This window comes from Dasypus novemcinctus, chromosome 17 (genome assembly GCF_030445035.2).
Source record: "Dasypus novemcinctus isolate mDasNov1 chromosome 17, mDasNov1.1.hap2, whole genome shotgun sequence".
NCBI lineage: Eukaryota > Metazoa > Chordata > Mammalia > Cingulata > Dasypodidae > Dasypus > Dasypus novemcinctus.
In genome coordinates, this window is record NC_080689.1 from 24,790,401 (window position 1) to 24,816,335 (window position 25,935).

The 25,935-nt window shown below is 37.3% G+C and overlaps 2 protein-coding genes across 5 annotated transcripts in view; one reads left to right on the forward strand and one right to left on the reverse strand.

Annotated features, from left to right (window-relative positions):
• CEBPZOS (CEBPZ opposite strand) overlaps positions 1–14,357 on the forward strand; it is a 29,077-nt gene extending 14,720 nt beyond the window's left edge. For 2 of the 4 annotated variants that reach the window (XM_071208773.1, XM_071208774.1), the window contains exons 4-5: positions 33–117; positions 252–6,191. In XM_071208773.1, coding sequence (XP_071064874.1) covers positions 33–115 — 83 coding nt within the window. In that variant the 3' untranslated portion in view covers positions 116–117; positions 252–6,191. Of the gene's footprint in view, positions 1–32; positions 118–251; positions 6,192–14,221 lie in introns of those variants that run through there. The other 2 variants (XM_071208772.1, XM_071208771.1) reach the window with 2 other exon arrangements.
• Positions 1–25,927, reverse strand: CEBPZ (CCAAT enhancer binding protein zeta). The gene is made up of 16 exons (XM_004466027.3): positions 25,692–25,927; positions 21,148–22,643; positions 17,424–17,655; positions 16,634–16,823; positions 14,800–14,888; positions 11,585–11,638; positions 10,927–11,029; positions 10,750–10,818; positions 9,168–9,234; positions 7,327–7,424; positions 5,974–6,031; positions 5,475–5,662; positions 4,238–4,327; positions 1,942–2,003; positions 1,782–1,863; positions 1–292 (listed from the first exon to the last, which is right to left on the reverse strand). Exons 1-16 carry the CDS (start codon positions 25,845–25,847, stop codon positions 153–155), a joined length of 3,174 nt encoding a protein of 1,057 aa, XP_004466084.2. The 5' UTR covers positions 25,848–25,927; the 3' UTR covers positions 1–152.
• Between the last annotated feature and the right edge of the window lie 8 nt (positions 25,928–25,935).

The window sequence follows — 25,935 nt, forward strand, 5'->3', positions numbered from 1 at the left end:
TTTTATAAATGACAGCTATTTTTTATTTGTAGTTTATTACAAGTCCATTGAACAGTCTGGAATGTATGGAATCAGACAGCAAGATCAAGAAAAATGGCTGAATAGCAAAAATTAGGAGTAAGTAGAGTTTTTATAGTTTATTTTAAAAACACTCATTTTTTTTGCTTTTTAGCTTTATGAGTAGGTTTCGGCCTCTTCTTTTTGAAATTGTTCTTTCTCTTGATGATACTTTTCACATCTCTGTTGTGTAGCCAGTCATCACGTTCGGCTTCCCACTTAAGCTGTTTGAGACCTTTGGAGGGGAAGAGAAGATGAACTCACCACAAGGCAGCAAATCGGCAGTCCCAAAGAACAGCCTACTGAACGACAGGAACTCTGGGCCTGCCATGGGCTACAGCTCATTTCCCACCCACTATGAAAATCCACTGCTTGCTTGTTTTCTTCCGTATCATTATTTATTGTCCAAGATTAATATTTTACAAAGTAAAGACCATGATGGATACAAATGCTCTAAAGATTTTTTCCCCTTGAATGAACTTACTGGGGAAAGAATAGAAATCAATACTATCAATACCATAAATAATTAAAATGTCTATAAAGCACATAAAGCTACTTAGTAAACTGATGTATTATAAAAATAGCTCGCCTCCCTAAAACAAATTAACGTTAAAAGGCTAAAATCTACAAACTAATGAAAGCTGTTGATGTAGGAGTGGGGGGTATAGGGAGTGGGGTATATGGGAACCTCTTATATTTTTTAATGTAACATGTTGTGTGGTCTATGTGTCTTTAAAAAAAAAAGATAAAATGAAAAAGAAAAAAGATTTAAAAAAAAAAAGGCTATAGTCTATGGGAGGCGGGTGTGGCTTAAGTGAGAAGGCCTCCGCCTACCATATGGGAGGACTCCGGTTCAATCCCTGGGGGTCTCCTAGTGAAAAGTAAGAGAAAGTATGCCTATGCAGTAAGCCAGTGCCCACGTGGTAAGCTGAGAATGCCCCACACGGTAAGCCAAGTGCCCACGCAAGTGCCTGTGTGGTGAGCCAACTGCCTGCATGGTGAGCCGAGTGCCCACGTGAGTGCCTGTGTGATGAGACAGTGCCCGCAAGGTGAACCAGTGCCAGCACGGTGAGCCAATGTCTGTGCAAGTGAATCTTGCAGCAAGATGATGACACAATAAAAGAGAGACAAAGGGGAGAGTCAAAGTGAAGCACAGCAGAAACCAGGAACTAAAGTGCCACAATTGACAGGGAACCTCTCTCCACATCAGAGGTCCCCAGGATCAAATCCTGGTGAATCCTAGCAGAGAAAGACGAGAAGACAAAAAGAGAAATAGATACAGAAGATCACACAGCAAATAGACACAGCAAAAACAGCAGGGAAGGGGAGAGTTCTCTTTAAAAAAAAAAAAAAAAAAGCTATAGTCTAAGTGCTTTTAAGTCCTACATGCTTGGGGAGCAGATGTAGCTCAAATGGTTGAGCCTCTACTTCCCATATACGAGGTCCAGATTTGCTCTCTGGTGCCTCCTGAAAACATAACAAAAAGGTGAGAAAGCCAGCTGTCATTGGGAAGCTGCTGTGACTCAGTGCTTGACTCTGGGTTCAATCCCTGGTACCTCCTAAAGAAAAAAAAATAAGTTCTACATGCTGTCTAGCTTGAGAGATGACACCATTCCTTCCATGTTGTAAAGTGCTATAAAAAGGCCCTCCAAAAATATTTACATCTTCAGAAATTCTAAGTCAAGAATATTTTGAAACGTCAATAAAAAATTCAGGGTACTTACTTGCATTATCTTTGTTAGCCATGGCATTCATGCCAATGTTATCAAACTTGGATCCAATATTTTCATCCAGCAGGTGGCCAAACTTAAACAAACAAAAATTCATTAGAAAACTTAAAACATGTAGTATAGTTAACTTCTTAAAGTAGTAGGTTAAACTTACTTCTTCAGCAGATACAAAGAGGCTGGAGTCATTGAAATTTCTTTTCTTTTTCTGCCTTGGTCCTTAAAAAAATTATAGCCTTAGATTATTCAGTTGTAAATTCAATGACTTATGGAAAAATGCAAATCTTTCAACATAGTTTTGTTAAAAATATGTATCTGGCTTAAATCCCACAATTACAATTATCTTCTATCCTCATGAGATAGCTGGCATTTAAAGATAGAAATGTAACTTATTTGTTAGTATATTGTTTTAAGATTTAATATCCTAATAAAACTGGTTAGATGACCGAAGTTTCTTCTTGCCCTTCAGATTTGGCCACTGATCAAGGATTACCTGAAGTATAATACCATAGTATCAAGCAAGATTAAAATTAAACTTTTCATGGATGGGGCTGGGAATATTTAAGGCAAAATGTAAACTCTGTAGTTTGAGGTGGTATTCTCTGAAATAAGTGAAAAAAACTGAAGGTTATGTTTATGTGGCATGTATCATGTAGCAGTATTTCATTCCTTTTTTATGGCTGAACCACTGTAAAGATGATACCACCTTTTGTTTGTCCAGTCATCAGTTAATAGCTTTGGGTTATTTCTTGTTTAGGGCTATTATGAATAATGCTGCTGTGAACAACTGTACATTTGTGTGGATGTATCAGTGCCACTTTTTTTTTTTTTGAGGTAGTGGAACCAGGGATTAAACCCAGGACCTTGTAAGTGGGCAGCCAATGCTCAACCACTGAGCCACATCCGCTCCCCTGAGTTGGTTTTGTTTGCTTGCTTGTTGTTTGTCTTTGCTTTTTTTGGAGGGACTAGGAACTGAACCCAGGACCTCCCATGTGGGAAGCAGGTACTCAACTGCTTGAGCCACATCCACTCCCTCAGAGACACTTGATAGTTTCTAGAGCATTTCATCTTCATTTTTACGTGATATGTATGATACTATTATTGAATATTTTATTTCCAGCTAAAATATCCATTTGACAAGACTGGTACTCATTCATCTTTTAGGTAATATATATGTGACCTCATGAGTAAGCACTTATTATACTGCTTTTTAAAAGTTTCTTTAAGGTTTGTTTGCAGTACAGCCAATATTTGTAAATATCTCAATTATCAGTCAATGAATGTTTGAAATTCCTTTGTCTCATTTTTATTTTTAATTAATCTCGTCATGCATCCATTAATCAGCATCCAAAACTATTACTGACTGAGCTTTGAGGTCCTTTCAGGCTCATATGACTTCTGAAATAGTACGTTGTTATTCAAATAAAGTCACCAAAAGAACATCTTGAAATATGACAGGTTCAGTGAGATGAAATAAGGTAACACTTCTTTTCTGAGGAATGCTTCTGTCTTTTATCTGAGCATATATTGTTATAAAAAATGTGATCCTAGATCACTCAATAGGAGGCATAATCTGGAAAATAACATGTCCTAATTTACATATGCATCAGGTAAAGAATTTAGCTATTTAGGGGGCATATCTTTATGATATTGCTGACAGTATTTGAAAGAGGTGATAAAAATTTTGGAGGCATAAAAGTCTCAGACTATTACCAATATGAAAATTATTATAACTTTGCACATCAATTTGTAATCTTCCTCAATATTTACCTGTAAGCAGAAGCTAGAGGCATTTGAAGGTAAGCATGATTAAAAACAACAAAAAGAGCAAGGCACCAAATAGACATGAAATATTTATTACAGTGCCTCTTATATTTTTATCAAAAGCTTTAAAAAAAATGAACCTTTTCGCCAGATTTGGAACTTGTCTCTTTTATTAGCATTTTATATGTGTTACCCCAAAAAGCATAACTCTACATTTCTTTTATTTTTTAAATAACTGCTATGTTTTAAGATACATTCTTTTAAAAGTCAGAAAATAAATTAGCTGAAAGAATTTCTATCTGTCTTATGTAAGATTTTACTGAGATTAGAATTGTTCTGCTGTGGCAGCAAAACAGCAGATCTCATAAAAAGAAAAAGTTGTAATAAAGGAATATGGGCTTTCATAAAAGGTCAATAATGAAGAATAAGAGTTGGCTGAGAAGAGGAAAGGTGTCTATGGAAAAATCTAGAATTTATATATAATTGAATGACAAACATGAATGAAAAGTGAGATGAAGGAATTTTAAGGAAAGTATATTTAAATTTCACGTAATAAAAACACATAAAACTATTAAAAAGAAAATATATACTAACCAATTTAGAAATGTTTATTTTCCAAAATGATAATGAATGATACCTTTCACATGAACACTGCTTAGGTTTAAAAGAGATTAAATGTAGTTTCTTACCTTGAAATGACCCAGCAAAATCAATATCACCTATACCTTTTCTCTTGCTTCTTTTCGTACCGACTTTGGAGTTGATTTCATCATCAAATTCTGTTACCAAAAAAATTTTTACTAAGTAAGTTAAGAACAACTTGAAAAGAATAAATAAATACCCATTCCACAGTGCTACAATATTTGGTACAGTGGTAGGACACTCTACCACTGCATGATCTGGGTTTCACAGTTCCACCAGCATAGGCTTTGAGGATGGAGATCAAAGCTCTCCAAGTAATTAAGTGGCATAGTTCCATATTTTGTGCAAGTACAAAATTTACTAGATACATTAATAAGGTAAGATAAAACTCTTGCAAATAAGAAGAAACTACTGCTTTGTTCCAGAATAAGTAGCAGAATGTTGGGCAGGGATGAGGGTGTGTATGTGTGTGTAGGTAGATGACAGGATAAAAAACAGTTCAAGGACTCAATTTTGGGTGCTCTTTGCAACTTTACACAATAAAATGTTCACTTTCCTCATCTATTATTCTAAGGGTTATAATGAACACTAACTTTTTTTTTAAAGATTTATTTCTCTCCCCTCCCCCACACTCCTACCCCAGTTGTCTGTTCTCTTTGTCCATTCGCTGCATGTTCTTTTTTGTCCACTTCTGTTGTTGTCAGCGGCACAGGGATCTGTGTTTCTTTTTGTTGCGTCATCTTGTTGTGTCAGCTCTCTGTGTGTGCGGTGTCATTCCTGGGCAGGCTGCACTTTATTTTGCACTGGGTGGCTCTCCTTATGGGGTGCACTCCTTGCGTGTGGGGCTCCCCTACGTGGGGGACACCCCTGAATGGCACGGCACTCCTTTGCGCACATCAGCACTGTGCACGGGCCAGCTCCACATGGGTCAAGGAGGCCGGGGATTTGACTTGCGGACCTCCCATGGGGTAGACGGACACTCTAACCACTGGGCCAAGTCCACTTCCCCTGCCTAACTTTTAAAAACTATTATTACTCTAACATTAAAAAAGGGACAATATATCAATTCAACATGTATTGTACACTGACAGGCTAATTGCTGATTAAAATAGAAAGTTCTAAATTCACAACTCAGCTGCTTTCAAAAAAAAATCTTAATTTTTTGGCTGATATTATTTTAGGGCCATATAAAAGTACTCTTTAACAGAAAACACTAGCCTAAGGCAGAATGGAAGATACAGTTAGATTCTGTTCTGTAACTTGCCATATTTTAAAAATGCTTACCTGGAATGCGTTCACTTTCATCTAATATATCCATGAATGTTCCTCCTTCATCAATTTCAGCAAAGTCTTCATTCATACTTCCTAAAGAAACTTCATCATCATCCAAGTTATCAAGATCATCATCACTACCCTCTGTATCTTCATCTTCTGATGTATCCTTAGCTCCTTTTGTTTTCTTTTTCACATTGCTGGGGAGAAAAAGTAACTTAAAAGAGGGCAGTGTTTCCTGAAGTATGCCTATCAAGGTACCAGGCTGTTAACAGATTTTAGAGGAGAAAGAATCACAGACAGCTCAATTACAGCCTATTTAATATGCTAGTGTGCATTACAGAGGTCCCAAATAAAACTCCTGTATCCACTGCCCAAACTTATTTGGATACATTTCTCTCCACACATCATAGAGCCCTCTGGTTTAGTGTTCTGAGGGACAACAATTTGGGAAATGATGGGAAAATGAAATCGGTGATAGTAAATACAGAATTAAAGAAGAGTATTTTACCCAGCAAAATCAAGGTCATCCTTTCCAGAGGTGAAGCAATTATCATCTTCAAGTGTGTCTGCCAGAGAACAATATACAAATTTGTAAGATATGGTAAAAAAAAACCCACAATAAAACAAACAAAACAAGGCTACCATGATTAATATCTGAACCAATAATTATAACACAGTCTTGACTGTTCTGTTTATGACAATAAAAAACAAAATGACATGTGATAATTGCTTGTGTTTTTATTAATGTATATAAAACTGAATATACCAACATTAACTAAATCCCTTAATTAAAATGGGTTTCAGTTGAGTCTGGCTTCTTTCTTTCTTTCTTTTTTTTTTTTAAAAGATTTATTTATTTATTTAATTCCCCCCCCTCCCCTGGTTGTCTGTTCTTGGTGTCTATTTGCTGCGTCTTGTTTCTTTGTCCGCTTCTGTTGTCGTCAGCGGCACGGGAAGTGTGGGCGGCGCCATTCCTGGGCAGGCTGCTCTTTCTTTTCACGCTGGGCGGCTTTCCTCACGGGCGCACTCCTTGCGCGTGGGGCTCCCCCACGCGGGGGACACCCTTGCGTGGCACGGCACTCCTTGCGCGCATCAGCGCTGCGCATGGCCAGCTCCACACGGGTCAAGGAGGCCCGGGGTTTGAACCGCGGACCTCCCATATGGTAGACGGACGCCCTAACCACTGGGCCAAAGTCCGTTTCCCTAGTCTGGCTTCTTTCTACAGTCCTTTTATATATAGAGGGTGAATATCAAATAACCTACTTAGCAACTGCAGTCCTTTTTACTCTATTAAAACTATTTAAGTACCCATTTTAAGTAAGTTTAATACAATATGCAGCTAAAATGGAATCAAATGTAGACCTTTTGAACTGCCCAGGTTTTTCTGTTTCAGTCTACTAAAAATTTTCTAGTTCAGTTGGTTATAAAATTAAAACGATGAAACAACACCCTATTGTCATCAGCAGTACAAGGAGATTAGAAACAGCAAAACAAAAATGGTTTCTACTTTTTAACAGATTTGGCCTAAGAACGAATATATTCATGAAAATAAAATTTTTTCTCACATAAAATGTCTCATGGACAATCATATATTTTTCTGGAGCAAATGTGGGTGATGATCATATAGCATAAAAGTATTTCTTGGGAGCTGATGTAGTTCAAGTGGTTGAGTACCAGCTTCCCACATATGAGGTCCCAGGTACCTGGCCCTGGTACCTCAAAAAAAAATTCTTAACCCTCCATTTGCTAAGTGTTCTTAGCTAAATGATTTCTTTAAAGTCACTTCTACCAATAATCCTACACAGTACTATAAACAAATAGTAAATTATTTAAAACATTAAAGAATCAACAAAAAAATTACCAATCATCTTTTCAAATTCCTCATCATCCACATCTTCTATACTTTCTTCATCTGCATGCCGTATTTGTTTTTCTTTAACACCAACTTTTTTATAATACCTAAAAATGCATGCTATTAGTTTTATTAAAAGCCCATTTTACTATAAACAAAGCACCTATAACCAATGATACAAACCACAACTGTAAACGTTAAATATATTCAATACAATATAAATGACAAAACTTTATTATAAGAAATATAGCTTTGAATAACAAAGTAATTGAAACTATTTAAATTGCCCAACTCAATGCAAAATGGTGCAGCTGCTTTGGAAAACAATTTAGCAATTCCTCAGAAAGTTAAGTATAAAATTACCATGTAATCCAGCAATCCCACTGCTAGGTATATACCCCAAAGAATTGAAAGCAGGGACTCAAACAGATATTTGCACACCAATGTTCATAACAGCATTATTCAAAGTTCCCAAAAGATGGAAGCAACTCAGATGTCCATTAACTGATGAATGGATAAAGACACAGTGGAATATTATTCAGATGTAAAAAGGAATGCAGTTCTGATACATGTGACACCATGGATGAACCTTGACGAGATCATGGTGAATGAAATAAGCCAGGCACAAAAGGAAATATATTGTATGACCTCACTGATATAAAATAACTAGAATAAAACTCAAGAGAGTCAGAATCTGGAGTATAAGTTACCAAGGGCCGCCCAGTTGTGGGTAGGGAAGGGGAGGGAATGCTTGAGTTGGACACAGTTTTATTTGCGTTGATTATGAAGTTCTGGTAATGGATGGTGGTGGTAGCACAATACTGTAAATGTTATTTAACAGCAGTGAATTATATATGTGAATGTGGTAAAAAGGGGACATTTTAGGTTCTAAATATGTTAGTTACTAGAATAGAAATAAAGTAACAAACATAGGACTGTACATCACAAACAGTGAACCCAATTGTAAACGAAGGACTATGGTTAATAGTAAAATTATAAAAATGCTCTTTAATAAATAGTAACAAATATACCACACTAATGCAAAGTGTTAATAATAGGGTGGTAAATGGGAACTCTCTTTTATATATTTTATGTAGGACTTTTCAATAAACATACAACTTCTCTAATAAAAATTAACAGAAAGGTAAAACCCATCTCAAAACATACTCAAACTGATCTTAGTCAAAATGGCATAACAGCTGCTTCAGCTTCCACACTAATGATGTAAGTATTAGCACATTATAAAATGGGCTTCTAAATGACCTCAAAGCACACTATTTTATCAAATAGCTCTATCCTGGTAATAGGGTACAGTGAAGCATTTCGCAGATTGCATCATGCCCTTAAAATTTTTTACACAAAATGTTTTAAAAGTCAAACCAAATAACCAATCAACTAATAAGATAATTTACTTTACTTCTATAAGACGTAAGTAGAAATGGTAGGTTTAGGGCTTACTTCTCTATTAGCCCACTTAATTTTTGCTAATTCCACTCTAAGAACCATGTTCTAGATAATTTTCTCATGCATTGTTTATCACTACATTGAACTAATGCACCTTTTAAGCCTTAAGAAAATTTCTGTATTACTAAGAAATTAAAGATTGTTAAGTTCCACAAAGTTGGGATTCATAAAACAAAATTTACTTTCCAGATTATTAAAAATAATACCCCCCACTTTGGTTTAGTTTCACTTAGATATTTTAAGATTAGCAAAATGACGGGTTTATAAATTCCCTTCACAAAAACTGATACTCTGATCTTTTCAAGATATGCTTATGTTAATGAAGTATTTTATGCAATTGACAAATTTTAACTGTTCTCTAAATGAAACTATATGAAATACATTACCTGTGGAAAAACACTTCATCCACTGGTATTTGGCTTTCTTCTTTTGCAAGGAACTCCTTACTATTCACTAGGAAAATAAATTGTTTATTAAAACAATCATTTTTATGTTATTCAAGCTTAATATTAAATAAAGAACACTTGCAATTTTTCTTTTTTTTTTAAGGAGGTACCAGAGATTGAACCCAAGATCTTGTATGAGAAGCAGATGCTCAGCCATTGAGCTATGCCCTCTCCCCAACACTTGCAATTTTAAAGATTCAGAAAATAAAGAAGGTGGACAGAAGGGATTCTATTGTGCAAAGGACAACTCCCTGGAAAAGCTTGTGTGTGTGTAAAACACCCTAACACTTGAAACTGTTCGTTGGGTACAATTAAAAGGCAGTACATAATGGGGATGGTTGCACAACACTGTGACTGTAATTAATACCACTGAATTGTATATCTGAAAGTGGTTCAAATGGAAAATGTTACATATATTACCACAATAAAACACCTTTTTTTTTTTTAAAAAAAAAGGCAGTACAGGGGAGAAAATATAGCCCAGTGGTTGAGTGCCTGCTTCCCATGTACGAGGTCCCAGCTTTAATCCCTGTACCACCTTAAAAAAAAAAAAGGTAGTACAGAGACATCAGTGCAGTTCACACTGACACAACAGGATTTGCTCATTGTCTTCCAATTGTATCCAGGATCCAAATTTCAAGAGAAATGAAAATTCAGAGAGTTTCCTTAATAAATAACTTTAAACTCGCTATTTTAATCTCAGAAAAGTGACTTGTCACTGAGGAAACAGGAAGTAAAGATAAACAGAATTATCCAATTTTACTTCATGCTGAGGAAAATGGAGTAAAAAGAATAAGGAACTATAAGATTATTAATTTTCTCTCTTCAGAATAAAAATTTGACTCATTTCAATCAAAAAGAGATTTGGCTTCTAATTTTAATCAATTAACTTTGGGCAAGTCCTTTTATTTCTCTAGATCTGTGAAAGAAATCAAATGGAAATTAGATGATTTATAAGGTCTAATTTAACCTATTAGCCAAACAAAAAAAGTCAGGATTGACCTGGTATGCAAAGATATGTCTAAACTGACTAGAAAAACAGATAATTAGATCTATAGATGCATACTACACATTCAAATGCCTATAAAAGTAGAGTCATCAACTAAGTTTCAAATGACGATATTGTGGGGTTTGTTCTGTTCAGCTCATATTAGACAGCCTAAAAGATGATCTGAATAGTAAGATAGTAATAATCATATATATTTGGGGGTTTGCTGATGAAGCTATAGATGATAAAAAAATGGTAAAATGTTGATAATTGCTGAAGTTTGGTGAAGGGTACAGGAGGGTTCATCATACTATTTTATTTCCTTTGAATACATTTTGAAATATTTTATATTAAAATTTTTAAAAAAAGGGCCAGTCAGATACACAGTAGACCTGAAAATGCATACATGTTTTTGGGAACAAGAGATGAATACTGTGTCTGGTGCTCAGGTTTTATTCCAATATAATAACAAATTTATGCATTACTGTCCTATATGTCTATTTTCGGTTTCAACTGTCCAAGCTTCCTACTTACCAGCAAGATTACGAATGTCCTTTATAAAATGATTCCTTTTTGGCTGCATCACAATGCTGTCTGTGTTTTCTAAAAATGTAAAATTAAGACGGTGTATTATAAATGCCTATTTATATGTTTGCAATGTTTATAAAATATCAACAATAAAAACCAAACAATTCATTAAATAAACCACACCTTTGCCTTTATGTGGCTTTGGGTTTCGGTATACAAATCGATCCAAGAATCTCATTAGTGTGAAATCCTGCAATGGATCTCCTGAATATTGAATATAATTTCCCTGAGAAAAGGGGAGAGGGGGAGAGACTTAATTAAAAGTACACCACACACAGACACACACACACATACATATGAATCCAGATTAGAAAAAAGACCTTTTATTAAGTTGCACTGAAGTTACAAATATGCAATAAATGACTTTTCAAGCATCCCTTTCATATACATTCTTCTTTACGTGAAAAAATTAAACACATATACACACACACAAACACAAATTTTATTATTTACTTTACGATTAGGCAAATAATATTGTAGGTCATCTAACAATTAACCAGGAACCAAACCCTCAGGTAAACATAACAAATGGGAAAAAGAAAGGCAATCTTTCTTCAAGAGGAAAGATAATGTAATAAATGTGGTTTTCTAATGTCTTGTGTTTTCATTCATCTCAGATTGGGAACAATTACCTGCTGCTCTGGATTAAACAATCACTGCTCCTTTATAAGAGCAATAAAATGCATATATGATTTTATGCTGGAGAAAAGAGAGTATGGTCAATTATTACCTAAAATTAAAATTACTTTTATTTCTTGTCTCCTGAGTATTTTAGACTCACCTGAAGGACAGTCTTTGCAAAAAGGGCCACAGAGGGATGAAAATGCTCAGAGAGCTAAAACAAAAAATGTGAATGTCAGTATTTCTAATGTAAACTCTTACTATAATTGTAGATTACTTGAAAACTCAAAGAAATGAAACTTACAAAGCAAATATATATATATAAAAGATTTATTTATTTATTTATTTATCTTTCCTTCCCCTCCTCACCCCGGTTGTCTGTTCTCTGTGTCTATTTGCTGCGTCTTCTTTGCCCGCTTCTGTTGTTGTCAGCGGCATGGGGATGTTTCTTTTTGTTGCGTCATCTTGTTGTGTTAGCTCTCTGTGTGTGTGGCGCCATTCCTGGGCAGCCTGCACTTTCTTTTGCGCTGGGTGGCTCTCCTTATGGGGCGCACTCCTTGCGCGTGGGGCTTCCCTACGTGGGGACACCCCTGTGTGGCACAGCACTCCTTGCACGCATCAGCACTGTGCGTGGGCCAGCTCTGCATGAGTCAAGGAGGCCCGGGGTTTGAACCACGGACCTCCCATGTGGTAGACGGACGCCCTAACCACTGGGCCAAGTCCGCCGCCTCAAATATATTTTAACAATGAAATTCAAATCTTTCAGTTTCAGGACCCCTTGCAGTTTTGCATTTCATTTTTTCTTTTTTTAGGAGGTACTAGGGATTGAACTCAGGACCTCATGCATGTGAAGCATGTGCTCAACCACTGAGCTACATCCGCTCCACTGTGTATCTCTTTAACGTTTGGCTTAAAAGACGGTTTGATTTTTATATCTGCTCCTGTATTCCATGTTATTTTGGTTGAAGTACAGAAGAAAATCTAGCCTCACAAATATATGAATTCCTTGGAAAGAATATTTCAGCCTTTCAGACAATTTTGGACATCCTTTAATATTACCATAAAACCAAACAATTAGTTGCAATATGGAATGTGAAACCCTATCGATCAACTTTTGGTTTTTGTTACTTAAACTTGATCGTTCTAATTTGAATGGATCTTTTATCCGTGCATGACTTTGAAGCATCATACACTGGTCTTTTGGAAAATACTGACAAACTAAGTTAGGCAGCTTTTTTTCCAAATGTTGACGCATTTCATTATTCATGACAAAAATATTAGTATTACCACTGATTTTATCCAAAAGTCTCTTAAGAATTGAGAAGCCATCAAGCTCAAGGTGGTGAATCCAAGTTTTCCAAAATTCTAATTTTTGCCTGAAAGCTTGAATTTAAATTGGCACCAAATATTGTCAACTGTTTTGCTTGAAGCAAAAGTTTAAGCACATTTAAAAAAAAATTATTTATTTATTTCTCTCCCCTTCCTCCCCCCGCCCCAGTTGTCTGTTCTGTGTCTATTTGCTGTGTGTTCTCTGTCCGCTTCTGTTGTTGTCAGCGACACGGGAATCTGTGTTTCTTTTTGTTGTGTCATCTTGGTGTGTCAGCTCTCCGGGTGTGCGGCGCCATTCCTGGGCAGGATGCACTTTCGTTGGTGCTGGGCGGCTCTCCTTATGGGGCGCACTCCTTGTACATGGGGCTTCCCTGTGCGGGGACACCCCTGCGTGGCATGGCACTCCTTGCGCACATCAGTACTGCGTGTGGGCCAGCTCCACACGGGTCTAGGAGGCCCGGGGTTTGAACCGCGGACCTCCCATGTGGTAGATGGACGCCCTAACCACTGGGCCAAGTCCACTTCCCTACATTTATTTTTGTAAAATGTCTCCTGAATACCCAAGTCTGAATGACCAGTTTGTTTCTCAGTCATTCTTCCATGATAACAAGCAGCTAGTGGAGCTTACAACAGCAGGTGCACAAGCACTTTTCCTTGAGACAAACTTCATACTTAAGTATGCAGCAGAAATGCTTTATATGCCATATATTCACACAAAATATTAAAAAGACAACAAAGACTTTAAGGTGGAGATAATATCAGTAATATTCCCTGCCTCATTATTCTTAAGTGATAATGGATTTTATCCCTAATTGCTAATATGTGGTGGTGAAAATATAATGGCTAGTAGTGCAGTTTTTGGTGCACTACCTTGATTCATGCTACGCACCAGCAGTTTTACCCATCATTTCTTTTATATCTTCAGTTATCCTGTCAACACAATGAGAAAGGCAAATAATGTCTTGGTATTACTATGAAGACAGTTTTGACCTTGCAGCCTCACTGAAGTGTCACAGACCCCAAGACGTCTATGCTCACACTTTGAGAATCACTGCTATGAATTTACTTTACAAAATCATAAAAAGATTATTTAAAATACAGGTACCTCTGATGCATTTAAAATCACTTTTATTTGCAAAAAACTATCAATACAAACTTTTTCAGGGTTTTCTATTGCATAAAGTAAAATTCACCCATTTTACAAGAGCCATTATATGTGATCATCTATTACAAAAAACATAACTCACAGCTACATAAAAGTATCCTTACTCTGCATGCACATTATTTAAAATATTCTACAAAAAGACTATCTAGCATAGTATCCTCCCCAAATGTGGACATTTATTTATCAGAGGCAGAAGAAATACAGATGATTTCAAAGCATCAATCATGCAACATACTTCTAATTGCTTCTTTATGATAACTGGAGATATCTAAATAACTAACAACTATTGTTTATCATTTATAGGAAAAATGAAAACTTCAAGGTGTTAAAACCCATGAGGGCAGATACACAGCACAAATGAATTAAAAAGCAATCTGAGGGGAAGCAGATGTGGCTCAACTGATAAGAGTGTCTGCCTACCATATGGGATGGTCCCGGGTTCAATTCCAGGGCCTCCTGACCCGTGTGGTGAGTTGGCCCACATGCAGAGCTGCCGTGCGCAAGGAGTGCTGTGCCACACGCAAGGAGTATGCCCTGCAAGGAGAGCCACCCCACACAAACAAAGTGCAGCCAGGAGTGGTGCCACACTCATGGAGAGCTGACGCAGTAAGATGCAACGAAAAAGAGACTCAGTTTCCTGGTGCTGCTGAGGGTGCAAGTGGACAAAGAGGAACACACAGCAAGTGGACACGGAGCACAGACAATGGGGGGTGAGGGGTGGGGAAGAGAAATCTTTCAAAACAAACAAACAAAAAAAACAATCTGAGAGGGCCAATGTATTACAATCCTGTATGGTATGCATGATTGTATTTTTGTTTTTTTTTAACTCACAACTTCTCAAACAAAAATAATAAACAACAAAAAATCTGAAATTATTTTACCTTTTTGAGTTCCCAAAGACTTGTATTTTCTGCTCCACAGAACAAAGGGTTTCTACTGAATGGGTCATATGTATTTAATTGTTTGCCACCTGAAAAAATAAAAGGTACTTTTCACATGCTTTATTCCTAGCCCACGAGGCCACTAATACCACCACCATTAATGCTGGCATGGATAAATATAATTTCCAACATTATTAGTGAACTGGACATCCCATCTAGATTAAAAACTCTCAGTCCCTTCTAGCCTTTATTTTGGTACTGAAGTCAGTATGTGTACTTGAATAAATCAGGTGGCTTGTTTGTTCCAACTACTAAAACCTCTCTTCAAAAATTTCCCTTTTCAAATATCAACAAAAGGTGTCTGTTTCTGAGGTTAATTAGATCTTAAGTGTTAAGATGGCAAATAACCTGAAGATGGAAAAGACTTGAAAGTCTTTTGGAGCTTTACAATGCTTCAAATGTCTGTCTTTATTCTCAGTTTAGTCTTTACTGGAACTTATGGGATTCTTTTAAAAACTTTCCTGGCAGCTTACAGACTTATATTTGATCCTTACCAGACAAAGTGAAATTTAGATAGACTAAATAATTTGACCAGGAGTCCCACGACAAGTTTAAAGAAATAGTCTGGCACCACATTTCTTGATTGTTAAGGCTAATATATATTTTTATAGCCTCAAATGAAGAGGCTATAATTCTAAAATTCCTTTTAGCTTTAATACTCTATTAACATTATAGATTTAATCCATTTTCTGGTATATGGCAAATTCAAGTGGCAAAAAACAGTTGAAATTTCTGTCTCACAGAAAGTTTTTTATCCTAAAACATTAAGAAACTACTACATAGGGTGAATATGATGGTCAAACAAAAAACCAAAAAGCTCCATACTATTCACAATATATAACCAAATACTTCTACTTATAAATCCAATTTTGGTGTAAACTGTATGGGAAGTCTTCATATGTGTTCCATGTCTGAGGCCTTTACATGTAAAGGTCAAGAAACTAAAATTGCTCCAAAGGTATAAACTTATTTCATTTATATCTGAAGAAAATGAGGTTCACTGTGCACCTAACATGCCCACGGTTTTTTCACTTAATCTTCAGAGATACAAAGAAGGCATCTGCTTTAATTTCCAAAGTCTTTGAAAATGTGTATTAACTATAGTTTTGTAAATAATTGATTCATTTCAATAAAACTTTATTTCAGAGGTCCTGAATATACATGGTTATAACAGCTCCTTGTAAAAAATTTTATATATGTACCTTTTATTATACACTGCATGATGTATAAAGTGTATAAATACACTTATACACACAAATCAGGATGTCAATACAAAACATGCATGCTGTTCCTTATGGATGGTTTAAGGAACATTCAGGAGTATTTCTGACCACATATCTTATGCCATGTATCCCAACTTCAGACCTAAGCCCTGGATGAGATGTGACTCCATTTACTATGTCTTTGAGTTAGAGAGCATTATCACACCCTCTGTGTCAGTCACATTATCCTTGTCCACCCCTACTTCTTGCCCTTAATGCAATGAAAAAGTCAATGACATGTGAAGGAGTGAAAGCTTAGGGAGGTTATTCCTAGAATGCAGACACATTTTGGGTAAAGGTACAGTGCTTCCTGGTCCCGCCAAGAAGTCCATCTACTGTCTAACTGTGAGATGGCCAAGAAAATAAGTTTCAGATGCTGGAGAACGCCCATTTTTAAGAAAGCAATGCTGAGGATTTCCAAAAGGGTAGAATATTAATTTCTATTAAAATCCAAGGGGGAAACAATGATTTAAAAATTCAAGTGAGTAATTTAAAGTTTAAAAAAAACTCACCTTTCAAGTTATTCACGTGTACCCAGGAAGCAGGCTCTAATTTTTTGGTCTTCATATGATTTTCAAACACAGTTTCTTCTGTCTCAACTTTTTTGACTGTCTCTGTTTCCATTTCTTTGTCTGCATCAGTGAATTTTTCTTTGTCTTCATCATCTCCTACATCAATAAACTTTTCTTCATCATCAGACTCCTAACAAAAGAGTGGTTTCATGAAATTGGGTTAAGGAACTGGAAGGTGCAATAAATATGTACTCAAGTGACACAGCGTTTTGAAGAAGATTTGCTTACTGGAATTCTGATACCACCACAAAGTTCCAATCAAAGTAAAATGATGGCCACCAGTGAAATTTAGAACATACTCTTTATTTCTAAATGTAACAGAGTTAAATTTTGAGCCAAACACCCCTGAGATTTGGGGGCTCTATCATTTGAAAACAATCAGCTCTCAAATAAATTTCTGATGCTTTGAAAATACTTAACTGTAAAATGCTCAATAACCCTGTGAAGCAGGTGCTAGTATTATTTCCATTTCACAACTGAAGAAACAGGCTTAAGAGATCTCTCTACCAGCACTAAAATCTTCTAAAACTAACTCACAGCATATCTGGTGCAGTTTATTACCACTAGAAGGGTCTAGCAACATGCACTGCTATAAGTTGTGCAGCTGGGACTATAACCCAGGTCTGCCAGACTCTCGCACTCATACTCTTAGTTACTGTCACTGAAGCCAAAAAAAAGTACCAATTTATTTCAGAACCCACATGATTTAAAAAGCAGTTGTAAAATATACCAGATGATCATCTAGTTGACTTCGTAAACCTGGCTTTGCTTTAATGATCTCAGACACAAGATATAAAGCTCCACATATGAATGGTGGCATCTGTTCACAAGTAACTTGAAGTAACCTCTTCACGAAAGCCTTCACCCGGCGCAACACGATGTCAGCTTTCAGAGACTTGTAGACAAGGTTAAGAAACATGGCTTGCTTGGAACATGTTATCAAGCCTGGATCCAACATCTTTCTGTAAAACAGAACAAGATCAAATCTTTACTCATAATATTTCTCCACAACTATTAGTCACATATTAGAATCTACAAACTTCATCTTCTCCAAGGATAACCTTCCTTTTTATCCTAGAAGAGACCGTTTCTGCCCTAAAAGGAAAAATGGAAGTCAGTGACCAAACAGAAAGAATGGTGGCACCAGAACAATTAAGGAGCAAGAGGCAATGAGTTTCTGGTTTCTTTTCTTTTCTAAGTGGCTCTCTGTTCTCTAAATAGCCCTAACAGCAATATATATTTTTTTATACAGATACAGAACCCAACATTAAAGACTAATCCAAACCAAATGTAAAAAGAAACTTGTAGAAACAGAGCAGTGGACTAGAAGATCTGGGTTTTTGTCCTTGTATTACTACCTACTAGCTGGGTGACCAGATAGAGTTCCCACATGGTTCTAGAGAAGACCATAAATGACTTATAGAACATTAAAGTAGAATGATGCCAGAGTCTTTAGTAGATGTACTGACTGTATAGCATCCTTCCCATACATGCTGTTTTCTCTGCCTGGAATGCTCTTCCCTAACCCTCTGTAGTCTAGAATATCTGAAATAGGTTCCTCCATTATTCTCTACCTCAGTCCCATATTTGTTTTCTTCATAGTTTAACACTTTGCTAGCCGTTTCCCTTGCCTCCTCCCCACAAAGTCCAAGGCAACAGGAACTGTGCCTGTGTTATTCATTGTTGTAATCCCAGTGCCTAACACTGGGCTCAGTGTCATGAACAAACAAACTTCCCCCGTTAGGTGGTTGGGCAATGCCTCCAGTGAAGTGGCTTGCTCACTCTCTCTCTAGGAACCCAACCCAATTATTGACAGCTCATGTTTAAAATAATCCCTCCTTTATCCACAGCCTTTATCAGTCTATACAGTTATGTGTCCTCCTCTCCTCAGTCTCTCTTCTGCAGGTTGCTAAACTCATGGATACTTTTCAAGTTCTTTCTCTATCCTAGTTGCTGAACCCCAGAGATGCCGCAACTGCTTTAGACATCCACTATAAAAGGACACCCAGAATTAACAATCCTTCAGATTACTTCCTTTATGTAAAAGGAAATTTATAAAGCATTACTTCCTTTTAAATACTTCCATTAAGTCTTTCAAAAATACTAGAAACCAAAGTACTCTAACTCTTGAAGCATTTTCATACTCCTCTGTACACCCAGTTTTCCTGATTTGTCAGTTCCATAATCCTAGTACGTCTTAGTGATATTAAAATATTCTGTATTATTCAATCTGTGATATTCAACTTTGTCTTCACATTTCAATTTTCTCAAAATCTCCATTTTGCAACTTGTTTTTAGTCATATATCCCATTTCCTATCACCAGAAAAATGAGAAGAATTTAGATATGAGTACCTCTACCATTTGACAAAGTATATGTTCCTAAAGTTTTTGTTAATCTTATTAAGCCCACTGACTTAAGAATTCAAATTGTCATTTCTGAGTAATCTAAATGTGGTAATGTAACTAACTGAGTAGTGTAGCAGTTTGATATAGTTATGAATTCCAAAAACAGATATTGGATTATGTTTGTAAACTGTTCTGTACCTGGGCTTGATTAAATTATGATCAGGGCTTTGATTGGCCCACTGTCAGTAGGGTGTTAAGTCCCCACCCACCAAGGGGTGGGGACTCACATATAAAAAACAGAGTTGAGGTTTTTGCTGTTGGAGTTTTGATGCTGGAGTCTTGATCTGGAGCCCCAGGAAGTAAGCACACAGAAGTGGTTGTGAGGAAAGAGAATCCAGTCAGTCCTCAGAAAAGAGGAACCCTGGGCCTGGAATGAAGCAACGCCCTGGGAAGAAAGGAACCCAGGAAGCCAGAGCCCTAACAGATGTTGGCAGCCATCTTGCTCCAACACAGGGAAATAAGACTTTGGTAAGGGAAGTAACCTGTGCTTTATGGTCTGGTATCTGTAAGTTCCTACCCCAAATAAATACCTTTTATAACAGCCAACAGGCTTCTGGTATTTTGCATCAGTACCCTTTTGGCTGACTAATACAAGTAGTTACAAGGCATTTTTTTAATTTAAAGGAGTTTTAATAAAACTAAGAGAAAACAAAAACTTTAAGCAGGTTTCAAGACCCTTTGAATAAATCTGTGAAAGCTCTTAGAGACAAACAGTAATTTAAAGAACTTAGGAAGGTACTTCTCCTTAGACTGTTATATTAAACAGACTATGATGTTAAAACAGATATTTAAAAAAATGTTTTATTACAAAAGAGTCTAAATATTTTCTAAAAATTAGAAGTTCTTATGATCCCCAAAAGTTAAAAAGATCCCCAGACTCAAAAACCTTTACACATTCAGCCTTAGAACTCTTCCCAAACTAAAAAAAAACAAAAAAACCCACATTAAGTAGTTACTAGGTAAAAAAATGATAAACATAGAGTTGTGCAACTGTGCTTGTCTATATGCTAAAGATTATATGAGTTAAGATATACATTAGCACATTGGATTAAAGTCCCATTTCTGTCATTTATTCACTGTGTAACCTTGGGCAAGTTTCCTAACTTCATAATAGTCCTTTGAGATAGGTGCTTTTCTGCTAATTTTACAGACAAACACATTCAGGCACAGTAAAATTGGAATAATTATAATGAGAATTAAGAGAATTTACCCAAAGTCATGTAGCAAGTAATGGCTGAGATGCAAACCTAGTCAAGTTCTTAAGTCTTAAATGGCTTAAATCTGAGTTGCCAATTACTACATTACGTTTCCTCATTATATAGATGCATATAAAATAAGAAAGGTTAGAAGGAAATACATTATACTCTTGAATATAGCTTGCTGATATACTTGGACAGTTCCAAACTGTTCACACAGTATTCAAAATATCCCCTACCCCCAACCCATGGATTAGTTGCAAGACAGGTGCAAAATTGTGTAAACAATCTTAATCCCAATGTTTAAAAAAATCCCAAATTGCAATCCCCAATAATGCCTATTTGACATACTTTCTATTGTATTGTCCTCCTCAATTAGAATGTAAGTGCCTATATATAGTAGGCACTCAAAAAATATTTGTTGACTGAATTACTGATTGGCTATGTGGAGGACAGGAGGGAGGAGATAAAGGATCAAGATTAATGGGGAAAAGGAAATGTGAATTATATCTCCAGTTCTATTTCTTTAATATCTCAAATGAGTTAAAACAAATACAGCAAAACGCTAATTTTGAAATATTGGGTGGTAGGACATGGATGCCTGATTTTTTGTTTTGTATTTTCCTGTATTTTTACTTCTCAAAAGCAACGCATTTAAAGCATTTAACACATAATTTGTGCCCAACACAGAAACAAAGAGTTAAGAGGCTTACTCAAAGTTGGTGAGTAGTAAGTTGCTGAGGACAGCCTAAAATGTAGTTTTCTAACTCTATCCCACAGACAGGCACTGCATGTGCTATACTAGATCAAGTTATTTCTCACATTCACGTAATACAACAGTATGTACTTACCTGTATAATGCTGCATAATACCGATCTGATATTGACTGCTGAGAATTCATCACTTGGAAAAGCAACATTAGAGCTTGCACACTGGTATTAAAATTCACAACATGCAACACTTTAAACAGTGTGTCAAGCTGCTCTCTCACTTTGTCATCACCAGTCTGGGCATAAGGGTATGCCCTATTCACTCCTGTTAAAAGGGCACTAAGCATTTTTGACTCAATATCTTTTTTTTTGATACAAGTCCGAAAAAAACAAAAATAAAGAGTTATTAACTTGTTAGCCAAATCACTTTCTTCATGGGAAAGGACCATTTGATTTAAAAAGCAAATTGCATAATACTGAGCTTTGGGGCTAATATTTGAGCGAAAGAGTAGCCTTTCCACTTCACTACACACAACTCCTTTCATGTTGGGATGTTTACAAAGTAATGTCTCTAACAGATGGGAGGCTTTTGTGGCTATTCTGTTCTGAGGATCTCCCAGTTTATTTACCACCTGCACCAGAAGAGCCTTTTCTTCCTCAGGTTTATTACAAAGAAGCTCATGAGCCACCATAAGGGCTCGGGTTTTAGTGGCCACTAATGAATCATGGCTTAAAGTTTCTAAGACTTGCACAAATTCAGCCACTAAGTGTTTCAGCTGGTGTTCAAAATACCATAATATCAATCTTCTATCTCTTGAGTCCTTGTTGCCACTGGACAACTGTTCCAGTTTGGTGAAAGGATGCTGGCTGAAAATTCGTAGCTTTCGACTATCTGGCAGAAGGTCTGTAATTAGTAACTCTTTGAAAGTATCCAAAGCCATGAGGCACTGCTGTTTGCTACCCTTTTTTTTAACAAGGCTCACAAGAGTTTCTACAAACTGGAGTGTGTGAACAGCATCATCTTGAATAAGAAGAATCATGGCTGCCATCCTGTCACCCAGTGTCCCGGATGACACAATTGCCTTCATCCAGGTAGAAGAGGCTCCCTTTTGATTATTTGACTTACTTTTGAATAAGTTGATTTCATGGTCATACAACCTCTGAGCCAAGGCTTTGTATTTAGACACAACATCCCGAGGCTGGGGTTCCAAAGAATATTCATTGCTAGGCTCCAAATCAAACCATTTGCCTCCAGGTTTGAGTAACAATGTTTGTCTCTCAAAAAATTCAAACATGTCCTGTTGCTTTTCTTTCTTTGGTATGGTCCTGTTGTTCTCGTCAGAAAGTTGTTCTGGCCTTTTCTTATTTTTGATCTTATTGATTGATGTCTTTTCACTTTCTGCTGCATTTTGCTTTTTATTACAGACTTTAGATACTTTTGCTACTTCTTTGCTAACATTTTCTTTTTTGGCTGGTTCATCTTCTTCAATTAAGAAAGCTTTTGCATACTTGGCCAAACTAAGATTTTGAATAAATGCTTCTAATTCACCTTGTTGAAAGTCATCTATTGCTCCTTTTTTGCCTCCATCCACCACTTCCTCATTCTCATCCAAAGTAGCCAGCATAAGGTAATCTTGCTGCATAAAAACATAAGAAAGGTAAACATTTATAACAAAAATGACAGTTTAGTTAAAACTTCAAAAGTTAAATTGAATTCTGTATGTTCAAATTCAATTAAATTGGGTTATCATGGTATTGCCTGGGTTCCACCTCTACACCAAAGAAAATATTTGATTGATCAACGATTTATTTTTTTAAAGATTTATTTATTTATTTAATTTCCCCCCTTCCCCTGGTTGTCTGTTCTTGGTGTCTATTTGCTGCGTCTTGTTTCTTTGTCCGCTTCTGTTGTCGTCAGCGGCACGGGAAGTGTGGGCGGCGCCATTCCTGGGCAGGCTGCTCTTTCTTTTCACGCTGGGCGGTTTTTCCTCACGGGCGCACTCCTTGCACGTGGGGCTCCCCCACGCGGGGGACACCCTTACGTGGCACAGCAATCCTTGCACGCATCAGCACTGCGCATGGCCAGCTCCACACGGGTCAAGGAGGCCCGGGGTTTGAACCGCGGACCTCCCATATGGTAGACGGACGCCCTAACCACTGGGCCAAAGTCCGTTTCCCTGATCAACGATTTAAATCTGAAAAATAAAACCATAATAGGACAAGGCACAAAATAATAAAAAAAATAATTTAAGAGTAGGGAAAACCTTTCCAAATCTGACATAAAACTCAAGGCCCAGAAAGGATGGTAAATTTACAATTTTCTTTCATACAAAACATATAGAAAATTCAATTCATATCAGAGTAATTGGGTTTAATAACTTAATATAAACGTTTCTACAAACCAGTAAGAAAATGACCAATAACCCAATAGAAAACTGTGCAAAGGATATGGACAGATACTACATAGGAAAAAAGAAATGGTTCTTTAAAATACGGAAAGATGCTCAACCTCACTGACATTTAGAGAAATCCAAATTAAAGTCACAATGATACATTCATTTTATTATCTATCCTATGAACAAAGATAAACTTATGACATATGGTGCTGGGGAGGGGGTAGGCGGAAAAGATACCACCTCTATGGACGGCAGTTTGCTAACTTCAATCAAAATTACAAAGCACATATCCTTTAACCCAGCAGTTCCATATCTACCAATTTAGGTTATGCATACAATTACAAATGTGAGAAAAGACATACATTTACTTAGATTTAAGGTTATTTACTGCATAATTTGAAATAGCAAAGCAACTGAAATAATTACAAGAAATGATTGGTTAGATAAAATTAAAACAGAAACAATGATTTGGGCAGTCATATAACAAATGACACAAACCTTTATGCATGATATTGAAGAATCTCTAAGACAGTAATACCAAAAAAAAAAAAAAAAAAAAAAAAGGATTAAAACAGTAGATACAGGGAAGCAGATGTGGCTCAAGCAGTTGGGCTCCTGTTTACCATATAGGAGGTCCAGGGTTCAATGCCCAGGGCCTGCTGGCCTACATGGAGTGCTGGCCCATTTGGGAATGCCACCCTGTGCAGGAGTGCCAGTGGACGTGGAAAGCTGGTGCAGCAAGATGATGTAACAGGAGACACAGAAGAGAGACAATAAGATGTAGCAGAGGTGGCACAGAGAATGGATTGCCTCTCTCCCACTCTGGAAGGTCCCAGGATTGGTTCCCGGAGCCACCTAATAAGAATACAAGTAGACACTAGCAGTTTGATATTACTGATGAATTCCAATAAGAAATACTGGACTATGTCTGTACCTTGATCTTCTCCTCTGGGCATATTAGATTATATTGGATTCATAGGTTTACTTAAGTAATCATGTAAACCTCTTGTGCCAGTAGGGGGTGGAATCCCCACCCTTTAGTGGGTTGGGACTCACAGATAAAAGGCATGGCAAAGGACAGAGTTAAGGGTTTTTGATGCTGGAGTTTTGAAGATGGAGTTTCATGCTGAAGCCTTAAGCTGGAGCCCCAGGAAGTAAGTTCACAGAGGAAGGCTAAGCAAGCCCCAGGAAGGGAGGATCCCAGGAAGCCTGAACCCTCAAAGATGTTGGCAGCCATCTTGCACCAACACCTGAAAATAGACTTTGGAGAGGGAAGTAACTTAAGCTTTATGGCCTAGTATCTGTTAGCTCCTACCCCAGATAAATACCCTTTATAAAAACCAACCAATTTCTGGTATTTTGCATCAGCACCCTTTTGGCTGCCTAATATACCACCCCTACCAAAAGTCCAGTTTCAAGAAAAAAAGAGTATTCTTAAAAGATAAGCCAAACCCTGTCACTTATGTGTCCAATCTTCCAATGGCTTCTTATCAAACTCAGAGCAACAGACCACCCTCTTACCTCTCTGACCTCAGTTCTTACTACCCTTTCCCTTACCTCACTCTGCCTCGGCCACACTGGCGTTTTTGCTGTCCACAGAATAAGTCAGGAACATTTTTGTTTCAGACTTTTTATCTGCTCTTCCAGCTGACTGGAATGTCTACGGCTCACTCCTTCCTCTCGTCCTGCTTTTTGCTCAATTTTTATCTTCTCGAAGGTATACTTTTCCCGATCACCCCGTTAATAAGGTAACCTCTTATACTTCTTACCTCCCTGTTTTATTTTTCTCTACAGAATGTCTAAAATACTATATATATATATAAAAGTTTGTTTACAGTTTCTATCCTCTAATTAGGATGTAATTTCCAAGAGTTTCAAAAGCACACAGCGCGCATGTGCGTGTACATGTGGAAAAATTATAATTCCAGCACCGCTGGAGCTCAAACCACTGATGTCACGAGGTCAGGACCAAAAAAATTTCCCTCCGACTTGGTGGAATGACGGTTACACCACGCCAAAAAAATAAGGTGAAATCCCAAGAAACGCCATCTTAAGAAAGGTTGCCGCATAAAAACGTCCAAGTTGCAACGACTTTTCTTCTGCAAAAAGCAGGGGGAAACAAGTGCGGGAAGCGTATAGCGCACATTACGAGGCTGGATCTGGGTCAGGGGCACCGTCTCTACGCACCGCGGGGTGGCTCGAACTATTAGTTCCGCCACACTCGGAACCACCGCGGGCTTCTGGCATCCATCCCACTTCCCCGAGGGTCCCGGGGCCCGCGGCTGTTACCTTGGTTCCTCCGAGACGTAACACTTCCTCCAAGGAGAACCCATTCTCGGCTTCGGAGCGATCGTCCTTGTCGTCCTCGTCCGGATCTTCTACCACCTCTTTCGGGCGCCAAGGCCGCTTGGCATGGAATTCCAAAGGACTCTTGGCTGCCGCCATGTCTCGCAAAACACACGGGGAGAGCTCCGGCTTACTTCCGCTTGGCCGGGTGACGTACTTCCTACTGGGGCGTGGCCGCTCCCGGAAA

Coding starts and splice junctions, on each gene's coding strand:
- CEBPZ (XM_004466027.3), bottom strand. CDS start 25,847: ATGGCGGCAGCCAAGAGTCCTTTGGAATTCCATGCCAAGCGGCCTTGG. Junction 16,824..17,423: donor GTCAACTAGATGATCATCTG/GTATATTTTACA, acceptor CTCTTTTGTTAG/GAGTCTGATGATGAAGAAAA. Junction 14,889..16,633: donor ACACGTGAATAACTTGAAAG/GTGAGTTTTTTT, acceptor TTATTTTTTCAG/GTGGCAAACAATTAAATACA.